This window comes from Silurus aristotelis, assembly GCF_946808225.1.
Source record: "Silurus aristotelis genome assembly, chromosome: 19".
NCBI classification, from domain to species: Eukaryota; Metazoa; Chordata; class Actinopteri; order Siluriformes; family Siluridae; genus Silurus; species Silurus aristotelis.
Genome location: NC_139592.1, coordinates 1,579,858 through 1,603,954, shown reverse-complemented (window position 1 = coordinate 1,603,954; position 24,097 = coordinate 1,579,858). Strand labels below are relative to the sequence as shown.

At 39.9% G+C, this 24,097-nt stretch overlaps 1 protein-coding gene across 2 annotated transcripts in view; it reads left to right on the top strand.

The window, feature by feature from the left end:
• The window catches only part of plcg1 (phospholipase C, gamma 1), a 43,495-nt gene that overhangs the window by 995 nt on the left and 18,403 nt on the right, over window positions 1-24,097 (top strand). The window contains exons 2-5 of one of the 2 annotated variants that reach the window (XM_083520871.1): window positions 269-642; window positions 21,153-21,305; window positions 21,494-21,587; window positions 22,073-22,120. In XM_083520871.1, coding sequence (XP_083376997.1) covers window positions 426-642; window positions 21,153-21,305; window positions 21,494-21,587; window positions 22,073-22,120 — 512 coding nt within the window. In that variant the 5' untranslated portion in view covers window positions 269-425. The remainder of the gene's footprint in view (window positions 1-268; window positions 643-21,152; window positions 21,306-21,493; window positions 21,588-22,072; window positions 22,121-24,097) is intronic. The other variant, XM_083520870.1, reaches the window with a different exon arrangement.

Genomic DNA, 24,097 nt, shown 5'->3' with positions numbered 1-24,097 from the left:
TTGGGTTTTTTCACATAGCTGGCCTTTCTGATATTTATAGAGATTTTAAAGCCTACACATTTTACCTTTACACGTGTACACACACACACACACACACACACACACACACACACACACACACACACACACACACATCCTGATTGATTTTTCAACAATGAAGGTGTTGTCCAGACTTATTGTGTTCATTGAAGCTGCTTCTTTTTTGGTCTTTTGTTGTTGTTGTTGTTGTTTTTTGTGCAAGTAAAATAAAAAAACAACAATCCAGTAGGCCATGAGTTTAATTCCGTCTCTCTATCTCTCTCTCTCTCTTCCCCTCCCTCTCCTCCTCCTGTTTTTTTTTTCTTAGGTGTCCCATTCAGGAGGAGGTGCAGGAGCCACTAAATTGTTCTGAAAGGGGAAAAGGAGAACAAACGAGGGAAGTGGCCATGGCTACAGCTGCCTCCTTCTTCTCTAACGGACCCGGGCCTCGGACGCCGAGCGACACCGAGATGAACAGCGTGTACCGAGACCTGGAGCTCGGCACCGTGCTCACGCTCTTCTACTCCAAAAAGTCTCAGAGGCCAGAGAGGAGAACATTTCAGGTGAAGCTGGAGACCAGGCAGATCATATGGACCAGGGGGACGGACAAAATCGAAGGAGAAAGTGAGTAGCAAGCTGTGTGTGTGTGTGTGTCTGTGTCCGTGTGTGTCCGTGTGTGTGTGTGTGTGTGTGTGTGTGTTGGAGGTTAAGGCTGGACAATGTTATTTATATTGTGATTTGAATTTTTTTGTAATCATTTTGGAGTTGGTTGGATGATAACTTTATTTATTTGTAAATATTATTCAAATACTGTTTATGAATGACACACGTTGCCAGGTGTTCTCATATTGTACATTAGAGAAAGAACAGGAGGCTTTACAGTAGATCAGATGTTCGAGATTGGTTGATATTGGATTGGATGTTAATTGTAACTGAAAACATTAGAATTTGGACACAGAATAACTCAGAATTTTTTTAGATTAGACTGGATGTTAAAGAATGGAATTGGAGGCTCTAAATTAGATTGGATGTTTCAGAATGAATTGGATGTTGTAGATTGGAATTCAGAGATTGGATATTCAGACTGGATGTTATAAAATAGATTGGATGGTAATTTAACCACACATTAGAACAGTATTACAGAATAATTGTTGGACAACAAGTATCCCAGAAATTTGCATATTAGATCAGATTTTACAGATGGAATTGAATTCTCTGCAATAGATTAGATGTTACATGGTGAATTAGATGTTAAAAATGGACATTTTTAAAATAACCGACTCTACAGGACAGATTAGATGTTTATATTCAGAAATGAACTTGCATAAATATTTGAGATCAGACATTTATGGATTGGATTTAGCTCTTGGATGCTGCCGAATTCTTCCGTAACAGATTAGTGAATTATTTCAGAACAGAATTTTTTCGAATGCTGGTTTGATATTGGACTTTCGACGCAGAATAATACAGAATTTGTATAGTAGATTGGATTTAGTAAACTTAATAGATTAGATGTTGCTGAATAAATCACAGATTAGTTGTCAGATTTAATGCCAGAGATCAGCTGTTACTCAATAATGCGTACGTTCCAGTAGAAGTTCCAGAATGGATGTTGGAGATCAGACAGTACATATTGGATTGGCGGTTTGCAATTGGACACCATTGAATGAAGCGTTCCAGAGCAGGTGTTTGATCATGTATGTTAGAGGTTTGATGTTAAAGATCAGACATGCGTGGGAGTGATTGGTCATTGGTAGTGTTGGATGTTCGAGATTGGTGAAACTCGTGTTAAAATCACATCAGCTGATCTGATCTAATCTGATCTGATGTCATCTGATTGGGTCATGACCAGTGTAGAGGTTTTCCATTATGATCAGAGTTTCCAGATGAACTGAGTTTGTTCCTGAACTTGTTCGTGCTTCATTTATCATCTAATTGGGGTTTCATATTTCGTCTTTACAAGTGCTGCATGCTCACGTGCGCGGGTGCGCGCGCGTGTGTGTGTGTGTGCGCGTGTGCGCGCGCGTGTGTGTGTGTGTCCTTGTTAGCAGCTTTGCAGTTTGGTGAGGTTGAAAACACATGACATGATCACAGACACTCTTCACTACAGTAAAACGAAGCATAAATTGAACGTGTCCTTCTGAACTTCTGCATGATGTTACACAGTCCTGATGTTCACACTATGTGCATACTATGGAAAAACGTTAGTGGACACCTGACCATGCGATAGCTATATAATTCTTCCTAAACACATCCCATTTCACATTTATTTACAATTTACTGTTATAATGAGCTCCACTGTTCTGGAAAGATGTTCTCTAGATTTTGAGGAGCTTCATTTAGCTACAAGGGTGTCAGTAACATCAGGTATGGCTGTAGGTGAGATGGTAAGGAGGTTCCTGGAGTGCAGTCAGCGTTCACATTCATCCCAAAGGTGTTCAGTAGTGTTTATAGTGGAAGATCTTCCATATCTTCCAACCCATGGAAAGCAGATCTTCATGGAGTTTGCTTTGTGCGCAGGGGCATCGTCATGCTGGAACAGGTTTTGGTCTCCTAGTTTAAGTGAATGGAAAATTTCATGCGACTGCATTCAAAGATCTGATAAAATTGTGTACTATCAGATTTGTCGTAACAGTTGGGTGAAGAACAACACCAGGGTGGAAAAGTCGTGTGTCCCAATACTTTACCCAATGCATTGTCTTTATGATGATCGTGCTGTGTGTTATTAGATTGGATGTTAGAAAAAATTAGACACTGATAGATTAGATTGGAATTATATTTTATCTGTTGACAGAGTTACAGAAGGAATGTTTTCGGACACTAGACATGGAATATTTCACAATTTATAGATTAGATTGGATTTTTGAGAAGGAATTTGATTCTCTACAATAGATTAGATGTTAGATGTTGAAAAGACATTTAAATGACACGACTCTGCAGAACAGATTAGATGTACCAGGAATAGACATAATGGGTATTAAACATTAGAGATTAGACACGAGTGGTTGGAAGTTTGACACATGACTCTGCCAAATTGTTCCTTTGTAGATTAGATGTAAATGTTATTAACATCTAACATCAAAGGAAGATTTTAAAGTTTGTTCCTGGACATAAAATATTACAAGATGTTACCGAATTTGTGTTAGAGATTGGACGTTAGAGAATGAATTAGACATTTCATAACGGATTCTTCAAAATTCTTTGCAATAGATTAGACCCTACAGAGTGGATTAGACGTTAAAATTGACAGCGGACATTAGGATGAATGGATACAGAATTAATTTCAAACATTGGATATTGCAGAATTTGTAGATTTGATTGGATGTTGAAGAAGGAATTAGATTTTTCTAAAATAGATTAGATTCTACAGAGTGGATTAAATGTACATTTTAACAGTGACTATTTGATAGATTTTGGACACTGGGCATTGGATAGTACTGAATGTATAGATTAGATCAGCTCTTAGGGAAGCAATTGGATTCCTGTCAATAGATTCAATGCTATAAAGTGGATTGGACATTAGAAATGTTATGACATTAGAACAGATGCTTATAAAATTGGTTATATTTCAAGCATTGGATAGTATATAATTAATAGATTAGACAGGATTTCTAAAATAATTTAGAGCCTCTAAAATAGATTGAATAACATTAATGAATTAGATGTTAAAATTCACAGTGGATTTAAGAATTGGATTATTAGATTAGACTCTTCAAATTGAATTGTACTTCAGTTGTAACACTCAGACTTTAGAATGGATGCTAGATTTTGGGCTTTAAACCATGAAAATTACATTTATCGTAGATTAGATCGGACATTTAAAATGGAATTTAAAAGTATACAATAAATTGGATTCTGTAAAGCAGATTGCACTTTAATGTTGACACACAGACTAACATGGATGCTATATTTTGGACAATAAACCTTGGATATTAATAATATATAGATTAGATTGGATGTTGTAAAAGCAATTTGACTGTCTGCATTAGACTTTACAGAGTGGATTGGACTTCAGTTGCAACACGGATATTAAAATGTATGGTTACAGTTGGAATGTTAGAATTTACACTTTAGGCATTCACCAATTTATGACTTAGATTGGATGTTGAAGAAGGAATTGGATGCTTTGCAATAGATTAGACTCTAGAATAAATTTTAGATTTTGAAGTTCAATCCACATTGTAATGTATGAGTTACTATCGGATATTAATCCTTGGATATTACATCTATTAAAGTTTAGATTGGACATCGTCAAGGAATTTGACTGTCTAATAGATTAGACTCTACAGAGTGGATTAGACTCCTTATAGTGTATATTTGTGTCGCAGTGTTTTTTGTCTTGAACTCTACTGTACAGTAAGGTGACTTTTTTTCAGAGCTCGGCTGTTAACGTCATGTAGGCCTTTGTGTAGCAGCTGGCTGTGTGTACACACACACACACACACACACACACACACACACACACACACACACACACCGAGAGAAAGAACAGGATGCCTCACACACAGCTGCACTCTGCTCCGGATGCAGCAGCCGAGCAGGAAAAAGGCCCGGGCGAGATTTTCTTTTCCTCCTCTCTCTCAGACTCTGATGGAAGACGGTCGGCGAACTCTGGGTCATGTGATTCGCGTGTCTGAAGCGTGGCACAATAATTTTTTTTTTCCTTTTTTGCTGTAATGTAATTGATCGTTTGTTAATCACGGTGGTTTTTTTTTTTTTTTTTCGTTATGAAATGAGCTGCTTTTCTTCCTGGATTTATCGTGTTTTTGGAAACGTGTCCCATGTGATGCACTTCAGCGTAACGTTTTCATCAGATTCATCTGCACGTTTCTACACGCCACAGATCAGTGACTGTTACTCCTGTTATACTGCTGCATCACGCCAGATCACATTACAGGATTTGCAACCTTTAGGGTTGAAGCTCTGTAACTGAACATCGCCAGTACGACTCAGAAAAATACATACACACACACACACACACACACACACATAAATATAATGTATGATGTGTGTGTGTGTGTATATATGTATGTATGTGTATATATATACACACACACACACACACATCATACATTATATTTCTATCATATCATACACATATACATACAAACACATAGACACTGTCTGTCTGTCTGTCTGTCTGTCTGTACAAAATTCACAGTTCAGTTCGTACCCCTGTTTTTAAGTCACGGTTTGGTTTTAATTTCACTAGTTTGACGAAGAAAATGCAAAACATAAAATTTATTTTATTTTTTCTTTACGCAGTTTATTATTATTATTCACATTTGGGATCAGCATTGGAATCGTTTACCTAAAAAAAAAAAAAAAAAAAAAAAAAAAAAAAATGCCTGCTTGTTTAAATAATACATAAAATATTTTATAAAAATAAAATCGAATTTAAATTAAATGAAAGTAATACATTTTTTTTTGGATTAAATTAAATAATCGATTAAATTGGCACAAATTAATTTAATGAAATCAAATCAATGGAAACTTTTCTGTATAATTGTGTCGTTTACATTACATTTGTTAGACCCTATTTGGGTAATACAGATGTCGCTTCCTGATTAGCGGCTAACGCTAGCGCCGTGGATTCGTTAGCGTTTTTATACATGCGTAAAACAAATCGTATTTCCAGTACGGAGTGCGGAGCCGCGGTGACACTGCGCTAACTCTAGTCTCTTTTTTATACCCCTGGTGGTGGTGTGGGGGTTTGCAAGCATTTATTATAATAAGTAAAAAAAAAAAAAAAAAAGAAAACAACAAAAAAAACTAAACTAATAAATGTATAAAATAATATAGAAGCAGCTTATTATATTAAGGTTAAATAAAAATGCTGTAATTCTGAGGTAATTTATATATTTTGAAAGTGTGTGTGTGTGTGTGTGTGTGTGTGTGTGTGTGTGTGTGTTTTCCTGAGATTAACCCAAAAGAAGAAGTGATCCAGAAGTGGTGTCATGACCATTACAAAGTGTTTGTGTGAACATCTGATGGTCACACACACACACACACACACACACACACACACACACACACAAACACCACGTTTGTGTGAGTGAGTGTGTGTCACACTGCAGTAGGAAGTTGGCGGTGTGTCCTTGAGTGTGTTAAAGCTGTGTCTCTGTTCTGTAATCCCTCTTGTGTGGAGCACTGTGTCCTGCGGCTGGGAGACTCGGTGTTCCACTGAGACGCTCCAAATTTAGGAAAATGCAATGTGCGTGCGTGCGTGCGTGTGCGCGCAACTATGCAATCAGGAATGTTTGAAACATCGCATTGGAAAATAGAATTTGTTTGTTTTTCACAGATTGAGGAGGAAAACTGGTATTGTTTAAAAAAAAAATGTACTGTGTCCGTATACACGTTTATGGTCAAAAGTATTTGGACACTCTACTGTTCCACCCTGATTTGTTTCCTTCCAAACTTGTCAGCACACAATCGTATCAGAAGTCTGATTTAGAAGTTGGGTGTAGTATTAGGAAATTTCGCATTCACATTAACTAGAAAATTTAAACCTGTTCTAGCACGACAACGCCCCTGTGCACAAAGCCAGAAAGAAGCACAAAGCATTATCTATGTGTATATATAAATATGAAAAGTTAAAGTGTAAAGTTTTGCTAGCAGATTATTTTTCTTGATTTTGGTCATTAATTAATTTGGCCAGACCCTGGCCGTGCCCTCTGCTCCGTTTTTGTTGTTGTTGTTTGTTTTTGTGTGGAATAACACCAGGTTCCTCTGTGTTCTAAGCGTGTTGGCAGCCTTGGCGACACTTTGCCCCGCTTTTAGCGCTAATGTGACAGGAAGTTTGCGTTTCCCAGCGAAATTCCCCGACTCGGAGGGTGGCGGAGTCACAAGGTGTTTGAAAGGGAATTTTGCTTTGTGTTTGGGAGAGCGTTCATGCCGTTCTTTATTCGGGATTGCGAGTTTTCCTGTATGCCTTTGTGTGTGTGGAAGTTCAAATAATGGAAAGTTTATCAAAGGTAATTGAAATGAATTAATAAAAAAAAAATCGTACGCAAACAATTGCTAACATTTTGATTAATACGGAAATATATGGAATGTTAAATGTAAAAATTTACGAATTACGTTACAATTTATGAACAAAAAAATACGTTGGTTATTTAACATTTTATTTACTCGCATCACATTTTTTTTTTTTCCCCCTCTCTGCATACAAAAGATGTGTGTGGAGATTTTATGATCTTCCAGAGAAATGGTAGACTTTTCCAGAGTTCCCTGATGGAAATGGTAGGATTTCCCACCTCAAAATTCTTTGATGAAAAGGTAGACTTTTCCAGAACTTTCCGATGAAAAGGTAGACTTCCCAGAGTTCCTAGATGAAAATTTATTTTTATAGGATCTACAGGGGAAATGGTAGATTCTTCCAGAATTTTCTCATGAAATTGTAGTTGTGGTTTTTTTTTCCGGATTGAAATTTAGACTTTTTTCCAGGATGCACAGGGAAAAATTTAGACTTTTCCAGAATTCTCAGATGTAATGGTTCACTTGTTTCTGTATTCAGCCTCAATTTTTGTACCACGCCAACAAAAGATTTAAAATTACTTCTCCTTATTTACGGCACATTTACATTAACCAGAGCAACGCCTCCGAAATACCGTGAGACGTCTGACGCTGCATTTCTCCGCCAAGCGTAGAAAACTCCCAGATAAAACTTGTTTGACATGCAGTGCTTTAATATCTGAAGGAATTCTGTCAAGTCATGGTGGATTTTCTCCTCAGCTGTTACAGCACGGACATGGGGAAATAATCCTGGCGTTCCCTTTAGCAAAAATTGGCCTGTGTGTGTGTGTGTGTGTGTGTGTGTGTGTGTGTGTGTGTGTGTGTGTGTGTGTGTGAAGAAGATGGTGGTGTTTCTGTTTGGTAATCAGGTCAGAGTGTTCAGTCAAGTCGTTCGGGTCACGCTGTTCTCTGATCTCATCGTTATTCAGAGTTCCAGCGCGGCTAATCCTGACTAGCGATTAAAAACATGAGGTATTTTCACACAAAGCCTTGCTAACGAAAAGCAAAACGCACTGCAACGAGCTGGGACAAATGATGTAGAAGGAAGCGGAGAGGTTTTGTAGCGTCTGATGTCATCTTGTGTGTTTGTAGATTTGTAGAAGTTCTGACTAGCAGTGGATTAGCAAAGTGGCCATCTTGGATGGGTCGAGCTTCAGGATTGACATCAAAGAGGGAACTTCTCCACTGAAAACTCCGTGTGTGTGTGTGTGTGTGTGTGTGTGTGTGTGTGTGTGTGTGTGTGTGTGTGTGTGTGTGTGTGTGTGTGTGTGTGTGTGTGTGTGTGTGAATAAGAGATTCAGGAAAGGCCTCAGCCGCACTGTGCAATTTTGTGTTTCCTGCTACCCGGACTGGTCAGTCAGGCTGCAGACAGTTTTGTGTGTGTGTGTAATAGAATAGCCTTTATTTGTCACATATACATTACAGCACAATGAAATTTGTTCTTCATATCCCAGTTTGTGTAGAAGCTGGGGGTCAGAGCGCAGGGTTCGGTCCATGATACGGCGCCCCTGGAGCACAGAGGGTTAAGGGCCTCACTCAAGGGCCCAAGACTGGCAGCGTGGCGATCCCAGGACTTGAACCCTGCACCTTAACCACTGCGCTACCACTCCCTGTCTGTCTAGAAATTTTAGAACAAATACACGGTTAATTTTAATCTCCACTGAGGTTAGCAGAAAAATGCAGGGTTTAGAACGAAAAAAAACCTGTGGCATCACTGTAATGTCCACTGCGGCTTTGTGAAAGGAGGAAGTGTGTGTGTGTGTGTGTGTGTGTGTGTGTGTGTGTGTGTGTGTGTGTGTGTGTGTGTGTGTGTGTGTGGGGATTTCAATAAGGGCAGATAAGGTGACAGGAAAAGCTTCAGACCTGCTTTAGCTCGTGTGTTCAGAAATTCGCTCACTCTGGCGTGTTTTGTTTTATAATTTTTTTTTTTTTTTTTAGTTTATTCAAAAAAGAAAGTAAAATTTGTACTGCTTTAGCATAACGACGAGAACGTGCCAACCACAGCAAGCCGCACATGATTTCAGAAACATTTTTTAACTTCAGATGGTGAAAAGATTCATACATTTTTTTTTTTTTTCTTTTTTAGTCCACATTTTTTTTGTCTTTTTTGTTTCTAACGAACCCTTTTTTAATATATAGTTTTATCAAGATTGAATCATTTTTGGTTGTGCTGTATTTTAGTACATTTTGTGCGATTTGGATCGGATCTCCCCAACATTTTTTATTTTGCACCACAGACCAATTTTACGCAAAACAATTTTTCCACAGACACAAAAACGTGCAAATCATATTACTAGAATGCATTTTATATCAGTTAATAATTAAGTAAAGAATCAGTGCGAGCTTCGTTTATCGATGCATTAAAAGAAACCGCGACTGAAACAGTTGCAGGAAATTGGCACAGGTGGAAGTGGAAATTTTTCTAAATTAAATGGACGGGAAAAGTCAAATAAGTAAAAATTAAATCAAAAAAAGTGAATCGACTTAAACGTAAAATATATTTAAATCTTTGAGCATTTTAATCATTTCCATACAACTCACCGTAACCATAGCAACAGGGTTATTACTTCTTGATCGTCGCTATTCGGTAACCGTTTAAGAAGGGAATCAGACGCGTTTCGGTTTGTTTGTTCGTTTTATGGTACACGTGAGCTCTGATCCAACGTAAAATATTTATATTCATTATATGGACAATTGTTGTGGTCACTTGAGCATAAGAAATGCTCTTTTTTTACATCCAGTCTATCGTTCACATCATCCAAATTGAAAGCAGATCTTCATGAAGTTTGCTTTGTGCACAGGGACATTGTCATGCTGGAACAGGTTTGGGTCTTCTAGTTCCTGTGAAGGGAAAGTCCAACGCTCCAGCATCCAAAGTCTTGGGGGAAGAACCACATATGGGTGAACCACATATTTTTTTTTCATCCACCTGCAGCCTTTTAGTTCATGCAGTGTGAAGAGTTAAAAGTCAACGGAAGAGCAAACAAACCTACAGTGTAAATTTGGCCGGGTTTCAGATTCGACAGATGATTTAACGACGTCAACATTTTGTCAAATCATCAGTGATGCCATTCACATGAATGTTTTACATTTTACAGATGAAGCTGTGAACTGTGTGTGTGTGTGTGTGTGTGTGTGTGTGTGTGTGTGTGTGTGTGTGTGTGTGTGTGTGTGTGTGTGTGTGTGTGTGTGTGTGTGTGTGTGTGTGTTGGAAAGACTTGAGCTTTGATTTACAGTTTTTCACTTAACACTTGATTTTTTTTTTTTCAACTTAATTTGATTTCATGTTCCACACAAACTTTAAACTTTTACAAAACTTTACAGAGCTCGTAAATAAATTTGTAGGTTAATTTTACTCTTGATTTAGTTTAGTTTGATGCTTTATTTTGTAGTTTATATTTTAGTCTAGCATAGAGCTGTAACAATTCCTCGATTCCACAACGCATTGTGTTTGTATTTTGATGTAATATGGCAATTAAATGCTATTTTTTTTTTTTTCACGATATTCTTGTGTGCAATTTCAGCAAAAAAAAGTCTAAAAACAAAAACAAATGGCTTTTTATAATTTATCTAAATACTTGAATAAAGAAAAAGTACTTTCTACCCGATTAATCGAAGGAATAATCTGTTAAATGTTCGATTACTAAAATAATCGACAGCAGCAGCACAACTTTACACTTTCACAAACCTTTACAGAGCTCACACATGGATATGTAGTTTAATTTTAATTGCAAAATCATTGCAAAATTGTTACTGCTCGAATAGAAGATACAAAAATGTGGTTCTGTCAAACAGACAAAAACATGAACATGATGAAGAGAACATGTGGCATTGCATGTTTACACCACATACAGCTGTTATCACTTTTCACTTCATTTGGCAGTTATTTAGACAATAATGTGTGTATGTTGTTATTTTAGAGGACAGTAAATCAGTACTGATACACAAACTGCACACTGATACTCTAAAATGTTTTATTTCTATAGATTTGTCCCTTCAGAAAATACTAAAATAGTAGCTGAAATGTGAGGGGTGCACTTACTTTTGTGAGATACTACGTGTGTGTGTGTGTATGTGAATTTCAGCACAGTAAAATTATTTTCTTTATGAATCCCAGCTTGTGTGAAACCTGAGGGTCAGAGCACAGGGTCAAGCATGAGACAGTTCCCCTGGAGCACAGAGGATTAAGGGCCTTGCTCAAGGGCCCAAGAGTGGCAGCTTGGTGATAAACCCCCAACCTTCCGATCAGTAACCCAGAGCTTAAACCACTGAACTACCACTCAACCCTATATATTATAGCTTTGTGTTATTTTCAGAGGTTCTAAGGAACCTGGAGGGCTCAGGGTTTGGTAATGGATTGAAGAGCGCTGTTCCGATATCAAGTGGAGGTTGGTTCCACCACCTCAGTGCTAGAACAGAAACATTGAAGCATGTCATGATCCTTGAGAGATGGTGGGATCATTTGAGCAGTGTTTGAGGATCAACACTGAGTAGTCAGGGGAAACATTGTGTGTGTGTGTGTGACCTGCAGATCTAAACCACACTCTGCTCTGGGACACCATGACATCACACTTCTTCTCATTTTAAACCAATGAGGAACAATCACAGATTCTCATAAGCAGCTGTAGTCTTTCTCTTTCCTGTTTATTTGATGTGTGTGCGCTTGTGCATGTGTGTGTGTGTGCTTGTGCGTGTGTGTGCACGATTATGTCCCGTACACAAACCATCATATAAGCCGATCTGTGCCGGTCCCTGGTTTTCTGCTCGGCCCTGAACACAGCTGACGGCGAATACGTTCGTTCTCTTTGATGGTCTGGAGATTGATTACGCTTCACAAGCTTTCTAAAGCTCAGAAACCCGAAGCCACTACGTTGTGCATGCACGCGGTTGCAAACAGCAAATGCATGCATGCTCTGAGCTCGGTGTAACGTGTCGTTCACGAGAGACTCGACTCCGTGCCAACCTCTTTTTTTCAAGCTTTTCTTCTCTCCAGGATTTTCTGGCAAAATGGAAGTCCATGTTCTTGCTATAGATTTTGTCAAATCGTAATTTTAGTGAGTTAAAGTGGTTCTTGGTGCGTGGTGTTGGTTCACAGCAGATCATCTGTCTCCAAATCACTGTCCTCTACATCAGTGAGTCAAATACATAAAGATTTGGAATTTGAAAGAGTCGATTCTTATATTAAGTGGGCATCAGTAGGTCAAGAACATTTTTGGAATTCTCAGCAGTAAATATGGTGTGGTTTTTTTTATTTTTGGGGGAAAAGAAACCTTGTTAGTGTTTTAGATTTTTTTCTTTATTTTCTTCTGCTCATTATGATGTATAAGGTTTCATCAAACTGTTAAATTCATAGTTCACCAAAGACACAAGTCCTTACAAACCAGGATGTGTGCATTCAGCAGATAATGAGCTGCTTTAGATCTAAATATTTTGACTTTCCGGAAAGATGAGTAATTGTGTATCGTTGCATATTTTCAGGATAAATAGAAATAAAGGTGGCTGTGTTTATAAAATGTAGTATAATACAAGGTAAATTAGCATCATCTCTATTTTCTTTTTCCCTGCCAACTGTTTCTGTTAATTCTAATCCATTGAAGGATTGAGTGATTCTGTTTTTTTGTAAAATGCAGCTCAAATGCAGAAACATTTATTTTTATTTATCTCGAAAAATATTGAAAAATACACAATTTCATGTTTTGCACAAAATTGCTGTTTCGCATGATTGCTAACTTTCGAACCGCTAACTTGCTAAAATTGCTAATTTACAGTATGTTTTTATATTCATTAGTTTCTTATGTTGTGCTTTTACTTTCGCATGTTGCACATGTGCACTTTATTGTTAGTTCAGAGTTTTGTCTGGTTACGTCTTCCTGTTTTGTTCATGTATGTTGTGTGATGGAGCGTCCCGGTCCGGGCGGAATGTTGTTTGGTTTTCTTGTTTACCGCACTGTGTACGGTTGGACTGACGATAAAAGTCGACTTGACCTGTGACAGGAATTCGGATCTTTCTGGCGAAGGCAACTGTCAGATTTTATATCATTCTTCACAATTATTCAGTATATAACAGTCTTTTCAATCGTTCTGTGTAATGATCCTGTTTATAATTCATTATATATCCGATTATCCTCTTATCTATATTACATCTGTGTTTGTATATACACTGTGTATGACATTTTACTATTGTACATATCACGTGTTTATACGTGTTTATATCACGGCTGTCACAATGTACGCAAATTCTTTTTAACGCCACTCGTTTTAATTAACTCGCATTTTACCATTTTTATAAAAAACGTAAATATAAAAGAGTTAAAACCTTTGACGCCACACGTTTTTCACGACGTCCTTTCTTTACTCTGATATATAAAAAATAGATTAACCCCAACGAAAGATAATTTATCCGCAACTGAGGAAACGCAACCGGAACTGTAACGTAATTCTAAAAGGAGTTACGTAATTTACGTAAGTTACGTAATTCTAAAATGCACCACATTTAACAATCAAAACAACCACAAAAAATACACTTATTAGATTATATATATTATATATAACTACAGAAACATGACCACTCAAAAAATAATTTTCAAATAATCATTTCCTGAGTGTAAACGGAATTTTATAAATATAAAATTAATAACAAAGGCACAGATTTTGTGTGAAAATAATATTTATAGCATCTGTTCCAAATAGATACAAGGTACATTTTAGAACAGATAAAAATGTGCGATTTAAGTTGTGATTAATCACGTGTTAACTCATGACAATCGTGCGATTGAAGATTTTAATTGATCACCAGCCTCTGCACACTTTTATATTTATTTGCTGTAAATTTGTTCACTTCTATATTACATGCTGTATATATTGGCATATTTATTTGCACTTCTGGTAGATGCTGAAATGCATTTTATTGCTGTGTACATTGATGACAAAGATCCTTATATCCCTCTATCTCTCCTCTTTGCCTGACTACTAATGCGATCACAAACAGCAATGGCTGGTTTAGGATCTAAAAGTGTTGACTTGTCAGAAATTTCTGAATTCCTGTTGTTAGTAAGTGGACATTTTCAGGATAAATAGAAGTAAATCTCGCTGTAGTCGTTGTAAAATTGTATAAAACTCGAGGTAAAGAAGAATGTAGACAGTAGACAGAATGTATACAGCCACGCTGAGTAAGCTCAGCATGGCGTTTTGAGTTTGAATTCTCATCACTAGTAAGATTCAAAGGACATGAGTTTGTTTAACATACGTATGAAAGGAGTCTCCAGTTCCAGTGCTTTGGAACACTGAGTTACAGCTGAAACTTTTCTGAAGCTTTTCCACCAGTTTCTGAATAGAAGATTTTTTTGGTTCCTGGATGGTTAATAATATTATATGGAAAATACAAATTTTTCTTTGCTTTTTAAAACACACACACACACACACTTTTTATCTCCGTTTTGTACTGCCCCACAAGTTTCAGTTTACATCCGTTAGTTGTTTGGTGTGTGGTTTTATCAGTCGTTTTGAGATATTTGTATGATTCTATGGAGTCTTTCCTTTCACTCACACACGAGAACACACACACACTGCTCTGTGGTTGTAGATGTAGAGGTGCAGGAAGAGTGGTTAGAGCTGCAGGTGGCAGGAGGAGTAAGAAAGATTATGCTCTTTCCCTCGTTCAGAGTTTGGTATAAAAAAAAAAAAAATTGGTACATTTTGTACTTCTGCCTTTAACACGTGAAAAAGCGTATACATTTTTATTTAATATTAAAACACCTCGGTGTTGTTGATGTTAGCGTGGCTATGCTAATCATGAGCTCAATTAGTGAACCAAGCAACCAGCTTGATGTGCAGAAACGAAGAAATCATGGTACAGTTTTCCAGGATCGGCTGATAATTACTGTGAAAAGTGTGGAAACATCGAGTGTTTTTGGTGTTTGAGACACTCGGTAATGTAACGGTATGAAGATTTTCTTTCATGATTAAAAAAATAAACCGATAAATGTCCAATGTTACATTTTTCTTTTCTTTGAAAAATCCTCCATTAGCATGAAGAACACTTCGACACTTGGTGTCTCCAGTTCTTCACTAGTTGGAGATTTCTGTCTTGTGATGCAGTTCAGCAGGATTGAGGTGTGGTGACTGGGCAGGTGGTTCTATAAATATCACTCCAAAAGACTGTTTTCTCTCTAAATAACACCTACAGAACTCAGACTTATGCCTTTTGTTGTACGGTGAAGTCGGTTCCAATGAGCCGCAGTCCAGACAGAAATACATTGTGTTGAAGTTTGAAATGGAAGCCATGTTGGTTCAGGATTCCAGGCAGTCCGATTACATCTTCTCTCCTGTTCTTCGTCTTACATAAGTTTGTGTTTTTGACCTTCGTTGCAACAAACAATAAAAAGGGGCCAAATTAACAACCAGTTTTTTCACACCTTTCTCAGCCATTTAAAGAGAGAGATGACCTAAATTAAGGCAATAAATGAAAGATTTTGGGTGAAATCATTTAAAACTAACATCATCTTCTTCTTCTTCTTTCGGCTGCTCCCATTAGGGGTCGCCACAGCGGATCATCCGTCTCCATACCACCCTGTCCTCTATATCTGCCTCTTTTACACCTACACTACCTGCATGTCTTCCCTCACCACATCCATGAACCTCCTCCTTGGCCTTCCTCTTTTCCTCCTACCTGGTGGCTCCATCTTCAGCATTTTTCTACCAATATAATTCATGTCCCTTCTCTGCACATGTCCAAACCATCTCAATCTCACCTCCCTCACCTTGTCACCAAAACATCCTACATGTGCTGTCCCTCTAATAAACTCATTTCTAATCTTGTCCATCCTCGTCACTCCCAACGAAAACCTCAACATCTTCAGCTCTGCTACCTCCAGCTCCACCTCCTGTTTTTTACTCAATGCCACTGTCTCTAATCCATACAACATCGCAGGTCTCACCACAGTCCTATAAACTTTCCCTTTCATTCTTGCAGATACTCTTCTATCACAAATCACTCCTGTCACTCTTCTCCAACCACTCCACCCTGCCTGCACTCTTTTCTTTACTTCCCTAACACACTCTCCATTACTTTGCACTGTTGACCCCAGGTACCTGAACTCCTCCACCTTCTCCACCTCTTCTCCCTGCAACCGCATCACTCCACTGCCCTCCCTCTCATTCACACACATGTACTCTGTCTTACTCCTACTGACTTTCATTCCCCTTCTCTCCAGCGCATATCTCCACCTCTCCAGGCTCATCTCAACCTGCTCTCTACTCTCACCACAAATCACAATATCATCTGCAAACATCATAGTCCAGGGAGACTCCTGTCTGACCTCGTCCGTCAACCTGTCCATCACCACTGCAAACAGGAAAGGGCTCAGGGCCGATCCTTGATGCAGTCCAACCTTCACCCTGAACCAGTCTGTTGTACCTACTGCACACTTTACTGCCGTCACACTGTCCTCATACATGTCCTGCACCACCCTCACATACTTCTCTGACACACCTGACTTCCTCATACAATACCACAACTCCTCTCTCGGCACCCTGCTTTCTCTAAATCCACAAATACACAATGCAGCTCCTTCTGTCCTTCTCTATACTTCTCCATCAACATCCTCAAAGCAAATAAGGCATCTGTGGTGCTCTTCCTCGGCATGAACTCATACTGTTGCTCACAGATGGTCACCTCTTCTCTCAGCCTGGCTTCCACTACTCTTTCCCATAACTTCATGGTGTGACTGATCAACTTAATTTCCCTGTAGTTACTGCAGGTCTGCACATCTCCCTTATGCTTAAAGATCGGTACCAGCACACTCCTTCTCCATTCCTCAGGCATCCTCTCCCCTTCCAGAATCCTGTTAAACAATCTGGTTAAAAACTCCACTGCCATCTCTCCTAAACATCTCCACGCTTCTACCGGTATGTCATCTGGTCCAACCGACTTTCCATTCTTCATCCTCTTAATCGCTGCTCTCACTTCCTCCTTACTAATCCTATCTACATCCTGCTTCACCAACTCCACATCCTCCAACCTTCTCTCTCTCTGATTTTCCTCATTCATCAGCTGCTCAAAATACTCCCTCCATCTTCTCAACACACTCTCCTCACTAGTCAACACATTTCCCTCTCCATCCTTTATTGCTCTAACTTGCAGTACATCCTTCCCAGCTCGGTCCCTCTGCTTGGCCAATCGGTATAAATCCTTTTCTCCTTCCTTAGTGTCCAACCTCTTATACAGTTCCTCATATGCCTTTTCCTTGGCTTTCGCTACATCCCTTTTAACCTGCTGCCGCATCTCCTTGTACTCCTGCCTACTCTTCTCATCACTCTGTCGATCCCACTTCTGTTTTGCCAACCTCTTTCCCCTAATGCTCTCCTGCACTTCCTCATTCCACCACCACGTCTCCTTGTCTTGCTTTCTATTTCCAGATGTCACACCAAGTACTTTTCTAGCTGCCTCCCTCATCACTCCTGCAGTAGTTGCCCAATCATCCGGCACCTCTTCACCACCACCAAGCCCCTGTCTGACCTCTTCCCTGAACCTCACACTACACTCTTCCTCCTTCAGTTTCCACCATCTTATTCTTCTTTCAAACCTTACTTTCCTCCTCTTCTTCTTCGCCTCCAAAACCATCCTACAGACCACCTTTCGATGCTGTCTAGCTACACTGTCCCCCGCCAACACCTTACAGTCTCCAATCTCCTTCAGGTTGCATCTCCTACACAGAAGATAATCCACCTGTGTGCACCTTCCTCCACTCTTATACGTCACCCTATGATCCTCCTTCTTCTTAAAATACGTGTTCACCACTGCCATTTCCATCCTTTTAGCAAAATCTACCACCATCTGCCCTTCCACATTCCTCTCCTTAAAACCATACCTACCCATCACCTCCTCATCACCTCTGTTCCCTTCACCTACATGCCCATTAAAGTCTGCCCCAATCACCAATCGTTCTTTCCTAGGTACACCATCTACCACTTCATCTAATTCACTCCAGAATCTTTCTTTCTCCTCCATCTCACAGCCAACTTGTGGAGCATAGGCACTGATGACATTTATCATCATCCCTTCAACTTCCACCTTCACGATCATCACCCTATCAGAAACTCTCTTCACCTCCACTACACTCTTACTGTACTCTTCCTTCAGAATCACCCCTACACCATTTCTCTTCCCATCCACACCATGATAAAACAGTTTAAACCCACCTCCAATGTTCCTGGCCTTACTCCCTTTCCACTTGGTCTCCTGAACACACAACACATCTACCTTTCTCCTCTCCATCATATCAGCTATCTCTCTCCCTTTACCCGTCATAGTACCAACATTTAAAGTACCAACCGTAACCTCTACTCTCCTACACTGCTCCTTTTCCTGCCGTCTCTGTAGATGCCTTCCTCCTCTCCTTCTCCTCCTTCGGCCAACAGTAGCCCAATTTCCACCGGTACCCTGTCGGCTAACGATACCTGTGGCGGTCGTTGTTAACCCGGGCCTCGACCGATCCGGTATGAAATTCTCATTTGTGATCCGCATATTTGATTTGGCACATGTTTTACGCTGGATGCCCTTCCTAACGCAACCCTCCCCATTTACCCGGGCTTGGGACCGGCACTAAGAGTACACTGGCTTGTGCCCCCCTAATGGCTCGGTTTATTTAAAACTAACATGAAATGTAAAAAAGAAAATATCTATATATGTATTGGTGGTTGTTTGATGGCGTGCACACACACGTGCAGTCAGATCAGGTCACGCTTTTCACATTAAACTGCTTTTCTATATGAGGCCAGCCCACCTATATTCAGACAGAACGCCTTTGTGATACACACACACACACACACACACACAAGACCTACTCTAGATGATGTGTCTCTATCTTGGGTTGCTTGCTGAAAGGCAGGCTGTGTGTGAGGCACATTCAATGCCAGATGTGTGTTAACACCTCAGTACTAACCGGCATGCACGTGCGCGCGCGCGCACACACACACACACACACACACACATCCATCCATCTCTCTTTCTGTTCTCTACAGAAATTCAGTGAAACCCAGTTTTTTTGGTTTTTAAGTAAATATTTGAACGTTTCCTGACAGGATTTCTGTAGGTAACTTGTGCTATTAGCCACCTAGCCACTGTTAGCAGTGAGGATTAACAACATCTATGCATATGGCTTAAAAAAATTCCAGTCAGAAATCCTGTCTATTAGCTTGTTGACAGCTAGCATTAGCAGTAAAGAATTTTGCTATCTCCTATTAGCCTGATTAGCTAGCATTGTGTAGAATGTTCCTGTCAGATATGACCTAAGAACTTCTAGGCCATGCTCCATGATGATTATTTTTCAAGCTAGCATGAGCCAACATGTCACAATGTCAGGTGCTAAGCGCTAACCACAGAAGTTTTCTATTATGCTAGGATTATTGTTTCAAAATCCTGTCAGGTTAGCTCATGCTGGATAGCTTGCTAACAATAGCTTGAACTGGAACATGATGAAGTGAAAGAGTGGTGTGTGTGTGTGTGTGTGTGTGTGTGTGTGTGTGTGTGTGTGTGTGTGTGTGTGTGTGTGTGTGTGTGTGTGTGTGTGTGTGTGTGTGTGTGTGTGTGTGTGTGTGTGTGTGTGTGTGTGTGTGTGTGCGCGCATTTCTGCATTTCATCTGGTTCTTATCAGTTCATTGAATGGAACATGATGAAATGGAATGGAAAGTGTGTGTGTGTGTTAACGTGACGTGAGCACAACGTGTCGTACCCGGAGAGAACTTTACACCCACGCTTTGAATCTTTTTTATTTATTTATTTATGTATTTATTTATTTATTTAAATCTGTGGATTCTGATTGATCGAATTGGTTTCGATTGAGTATTGATCACTTTCCACTTTGCTCGTGGCTCAATGCTTGAATTTGATTGGTCAGAGGGTGAAGGATATATTAAATTTTTTTGTCCTCGTGTTGTTCTATCTATACCATGACAAGTTCATATTAACAAATGCGTTCTTTCCTATCCGTGATCGTTTCTATAGCGACAGATCACGTGTGCGGCACCGGTGAGACGTGTCCTCCGGACTGATTATAAACAGGTTAAAAAAAACGTGCAGTTGTTGTTGCATAACGTTTACAGGCGGAGTTTGTGTGTGGAACGGTCACGAGAGCGCGCTCTGTGGCATAGAAAGTCTCGGAAGTTTTCAGGACGACAGAAAGAGCAGGAAAGCGACTATAATTTATAACTTGTGTATTGTAATATAGTAGTTATGTGGTAGAGTTTGTATTTACCTGCATTTGGGACTTGATGAGGACCAGGTGACTTGAATATTATTGGATATGATGTCCGGGTAATGTGAAACCGTAGAATTTTCAGAGGGTGTACTTTCTTTTTCACATGACCGTATATGCCCATATCCTATTCCACGTTTATGTGGCGATTTCTCCTCGTTCAGCCATAATCAGTCAGGTGGTAGTAAAGTCAGGTTCTGATGTAGGTGATGTTTAATAGGGTCTACAGCAGGAGATCTTCCAGCTCATGGAAAGCAGATCTTCATGGAGCTGCTCTGTGCACAGGGGCATCGTCATCCTGGAGCAGGTTTGGGTCTCCTAGTTCAAGTGAAGGGAGAATTTAATTCCCAAAGACGTCTGATACAATTGTCTCCAAACAGAAACAGTTTGAAAAGAACCACATATGAGAAAATTGGAGCGCAGAGAAGTGCAAGAGGAATAAAACACGCCGTACCGTGCGGTCATACTGAACCCTGTGTCACTGTAACGGCTCATTCGTAGGGACGTGTGTATGGCGCGAGACGTCGTACGTTTTCCGGCAATCAGAGGTTTAATTCAGTTCATTTTTATTTGCGTTTTTTAACAATGGACATTGACTCACAGCATCTTTACACAGATAAAAAGGTTATAAAGGTGTATAAAAGTGTGTAAGTTTAAGGTCGTTCTTTATAATTGTATGTTTTTTTTTCCTAATAAGCGAGTCAGTGGTGACTGTGGTGAGGGGGGAAAAAGTCCCTGAAAAGGCACATGAGCAGTCTTCTTTTTTTTCCCTGTAAAGATTTGCTCCATAAACGAAAAACGCTCGCGTTGTCGGGTAAATTGTTAAAGTTTTTGACCATAATTTGTTTTTCTCGTTCTGTGCAGTTGATATTCGGGAGATTAAGGAGATCCGGACGGGACAGAAGTCTCGTGATTTCGAGCGTTACGTGGAGGACTCGGCCGTCAGACCTGACCAGGCGCACTGCTTCGTCATACTCTATGGCCCAGAATTCCGCCTCAAATCCCTCAGTCTTGCAGGTATACACACACACACACACACACACACACACACACACACACCACAGCTTCAGGCTTACAGCAAATAAGTAGCACTGAATGGGTTACTGTAGTCCTGCTCATGCTCTTGCATATAAACACTCTGTTTAACTGTGTGTGTGTGTGTGTGTGTGTGTGTGTGTGTGTGTGTGCACGCTTGTGGTTTTTAGCCACGTCGGATGAGGAGATGTCTATGTGGGTGAAGGGACTGAACTGGCTGGTGGTAGACACCCTACGCTCCCCCACTCCTCTCCAGATAGAACGGTCTGTACTACACCGTGACCTTTAACCTCCAAATCGTTTCGTTTTTCAGAGAAGCGTTCCAGTGAGTTTTCTTCTCCCAGTGTTCTTCAGTAACTCCGGCCGTTTATTTTAATTCGAACGGTTTTAGATGTTTGCTTTTATTTCTGCGGAGTCGACGCAAACCGCTGACGCAGCTCTCACTGCATAGGAGGCGTGGCCTAAATCGAGGGGGCGGGGCTACATGTTAGAAGCGGTTCTATATATTTTATTCATGTTTAAAGCATATTTTTGTCTTTTTTTTAAATTGATATTTGGACAGATGGAGTTGGTGAGAGATTTTGTGTTCACGTTAGAATCGAAGATCCTCAATCCATCAAAGATCCTCATTCCTGGAATTTCTCACTTTTTTTTAACCGTTTTACTTCCTTTAAAAAAAAAAATTTAAGGCGTCTGTTTCTGAGTTTATTTATTCATTTATTTGTTTGTTTGTTTTTTTTGTTGTTCAGGTGGTTGAGGAAGCAGTTTTACGCTGTGGATCGCAGTAAAGAAGACAAGTGAGTGTTGTATAAATGCAGCCGTTGAATCCTGAACTCGGTGCTGTAGAGCTAAACACTGTGGGCGTGGCCTTAATTTACTGGCCATTAAACCCACTTTTTTACTTTCGAACTCCATTAAACCATGATGTTGATCTTTCTCTCTCTTTTTCCTCTTACACACTCTTTCTCTTGCACTCTCTCTCTCTCTCGGTTTGTCCCTCTTTTTCTCTTTTACACACACACACACACACACACACACACACACACACTGCAGCTTCTTAATAATGCATTAAAGCACATGGGGGTGGAATTTGTGCTTATGTATCAAAAAACATCATGAAGAGCCAGGAGATGGAAGCAGACGTCATTTAGTAGGGAATAAATAAAAGTTCTGAATTATAAATAAACCGTGTGTGTGTGTGTGTGTGTGTGTGTGTGTGTGTGTCACCTTACATCACTCACCCACAGAACAGTGTATAAGACTGGAGGAAAAGGAGAGGAGAGATTCCTACAGAATCGCTACACTTAATATTAAGACATTGCTGATCCGGACGGAACAAGCGTTTCTCTGCGTTCCTTAATCTTTCTTGACGTTCCTTACTCTTTTTTGGCGTTCCATACTGTTTCTCTGTGCTCCTCTTGCCGCTCAGTAGAGTTCTTTACTCTTCCTCCGCATTTCTTGCTCTTTGTTGGCGCTCCATACTGCTCATTGGCGGTCTCCTCGATATTCTGTACTGTTCCTTAACATTTCCCCTTGCTGTTCCATACTGCTACTTAACAGTACCTTGGTGTTCCGTACTCTGTCTCGTAGTTGTTCCGTACTCTTTCTCATCGGCGTTCTGTACTTTTTTCTTGCCTGCGTTCCGTACCTTGAGTTCAGTACACTTCCTCTGCGTTCCGGAGTTTAGTGGGTGTGACTGAATGTGAACCTGCGTGGTTCGTCTGGTCAAAAAGATTTCACTTCAACAAAATTTATGCTGTATAGATAAATTGTTGTCATGGTTACGATCCAACCAGCATCTCAACACAGGAGCAGCATTACATTTCTGTTTGTTCCAGCCAATCAGAAGCCAGTATTTTTTGTGCTTGAGTAAGAAAGTAATAAACTGATTTCGTGTGTGTGTGTGTGTGTGTGTGTGTGTGTGTGTGTGTGTGTGAGAGAGAGAGAATATGAGCTGTTTGATGCTTCCTGTCTTCATTTAACAGCTTCATGTGCTGTGTTTTTTGTGGAAGGAGTTAAACTTGCTGACTCTGTAATTAGGTCTTATCAGCTTTTTCTGCACACACACACACACACACACACACAGACCTGTCGTAGAGAGAGAGCTAGAGTGTAGAGTCTCAGCTGGGGGCCGTAAGCCGCTACACATCCTGCGACAGGAAGTGAGGCTTAGAGAAGTGAACGCGCACCTTCCTCTCGCTCATCAGCACAACAACACAGCCGGAGAGGAAAGAAAGAAAGGAAGGCAGGAAGAAAGGAAGAGCGTTGCATGGCCCGTCCTCTGGGCGGGTGGGGGGGGGTTCAGGTCGTCTTCGACTTCCTGGTTTAATATCAATAAACACATGCAGTGTCCACTGCCTGTGTGTGTGTGTGTGTGTGAGAAGAATTCTATAGAATCGAATGAACTCTGATTTTGTATGTTTTGTTAAAGGATATAGAATTAAATAGACCCTGATAAGTGTGTGTGTGTGTGTGTGTGTGTGTGAAGAATTTTGTGGACACCTGACCATAAGATTGCTATGTGCTTCTCTTTAAACCTCCCATTCCAAATTTAGTCTCCAGTTGCTGTTATAATAAACTCTTCTAAAGAGATGTTCTACTAGATTTTGTTTATTGGAGATCCTCATCACTGAGGCCGATGCGATTCGCTCCTTGATGCATAGCCAATGATGCAATACAGTAAATATGTGTATGAAGCAGCTACCGATGCGAATTGATCAGATTATGATTTAGTGTGTTCCGATGGAGAAATCTGATGCTCTGCAATTCAATAT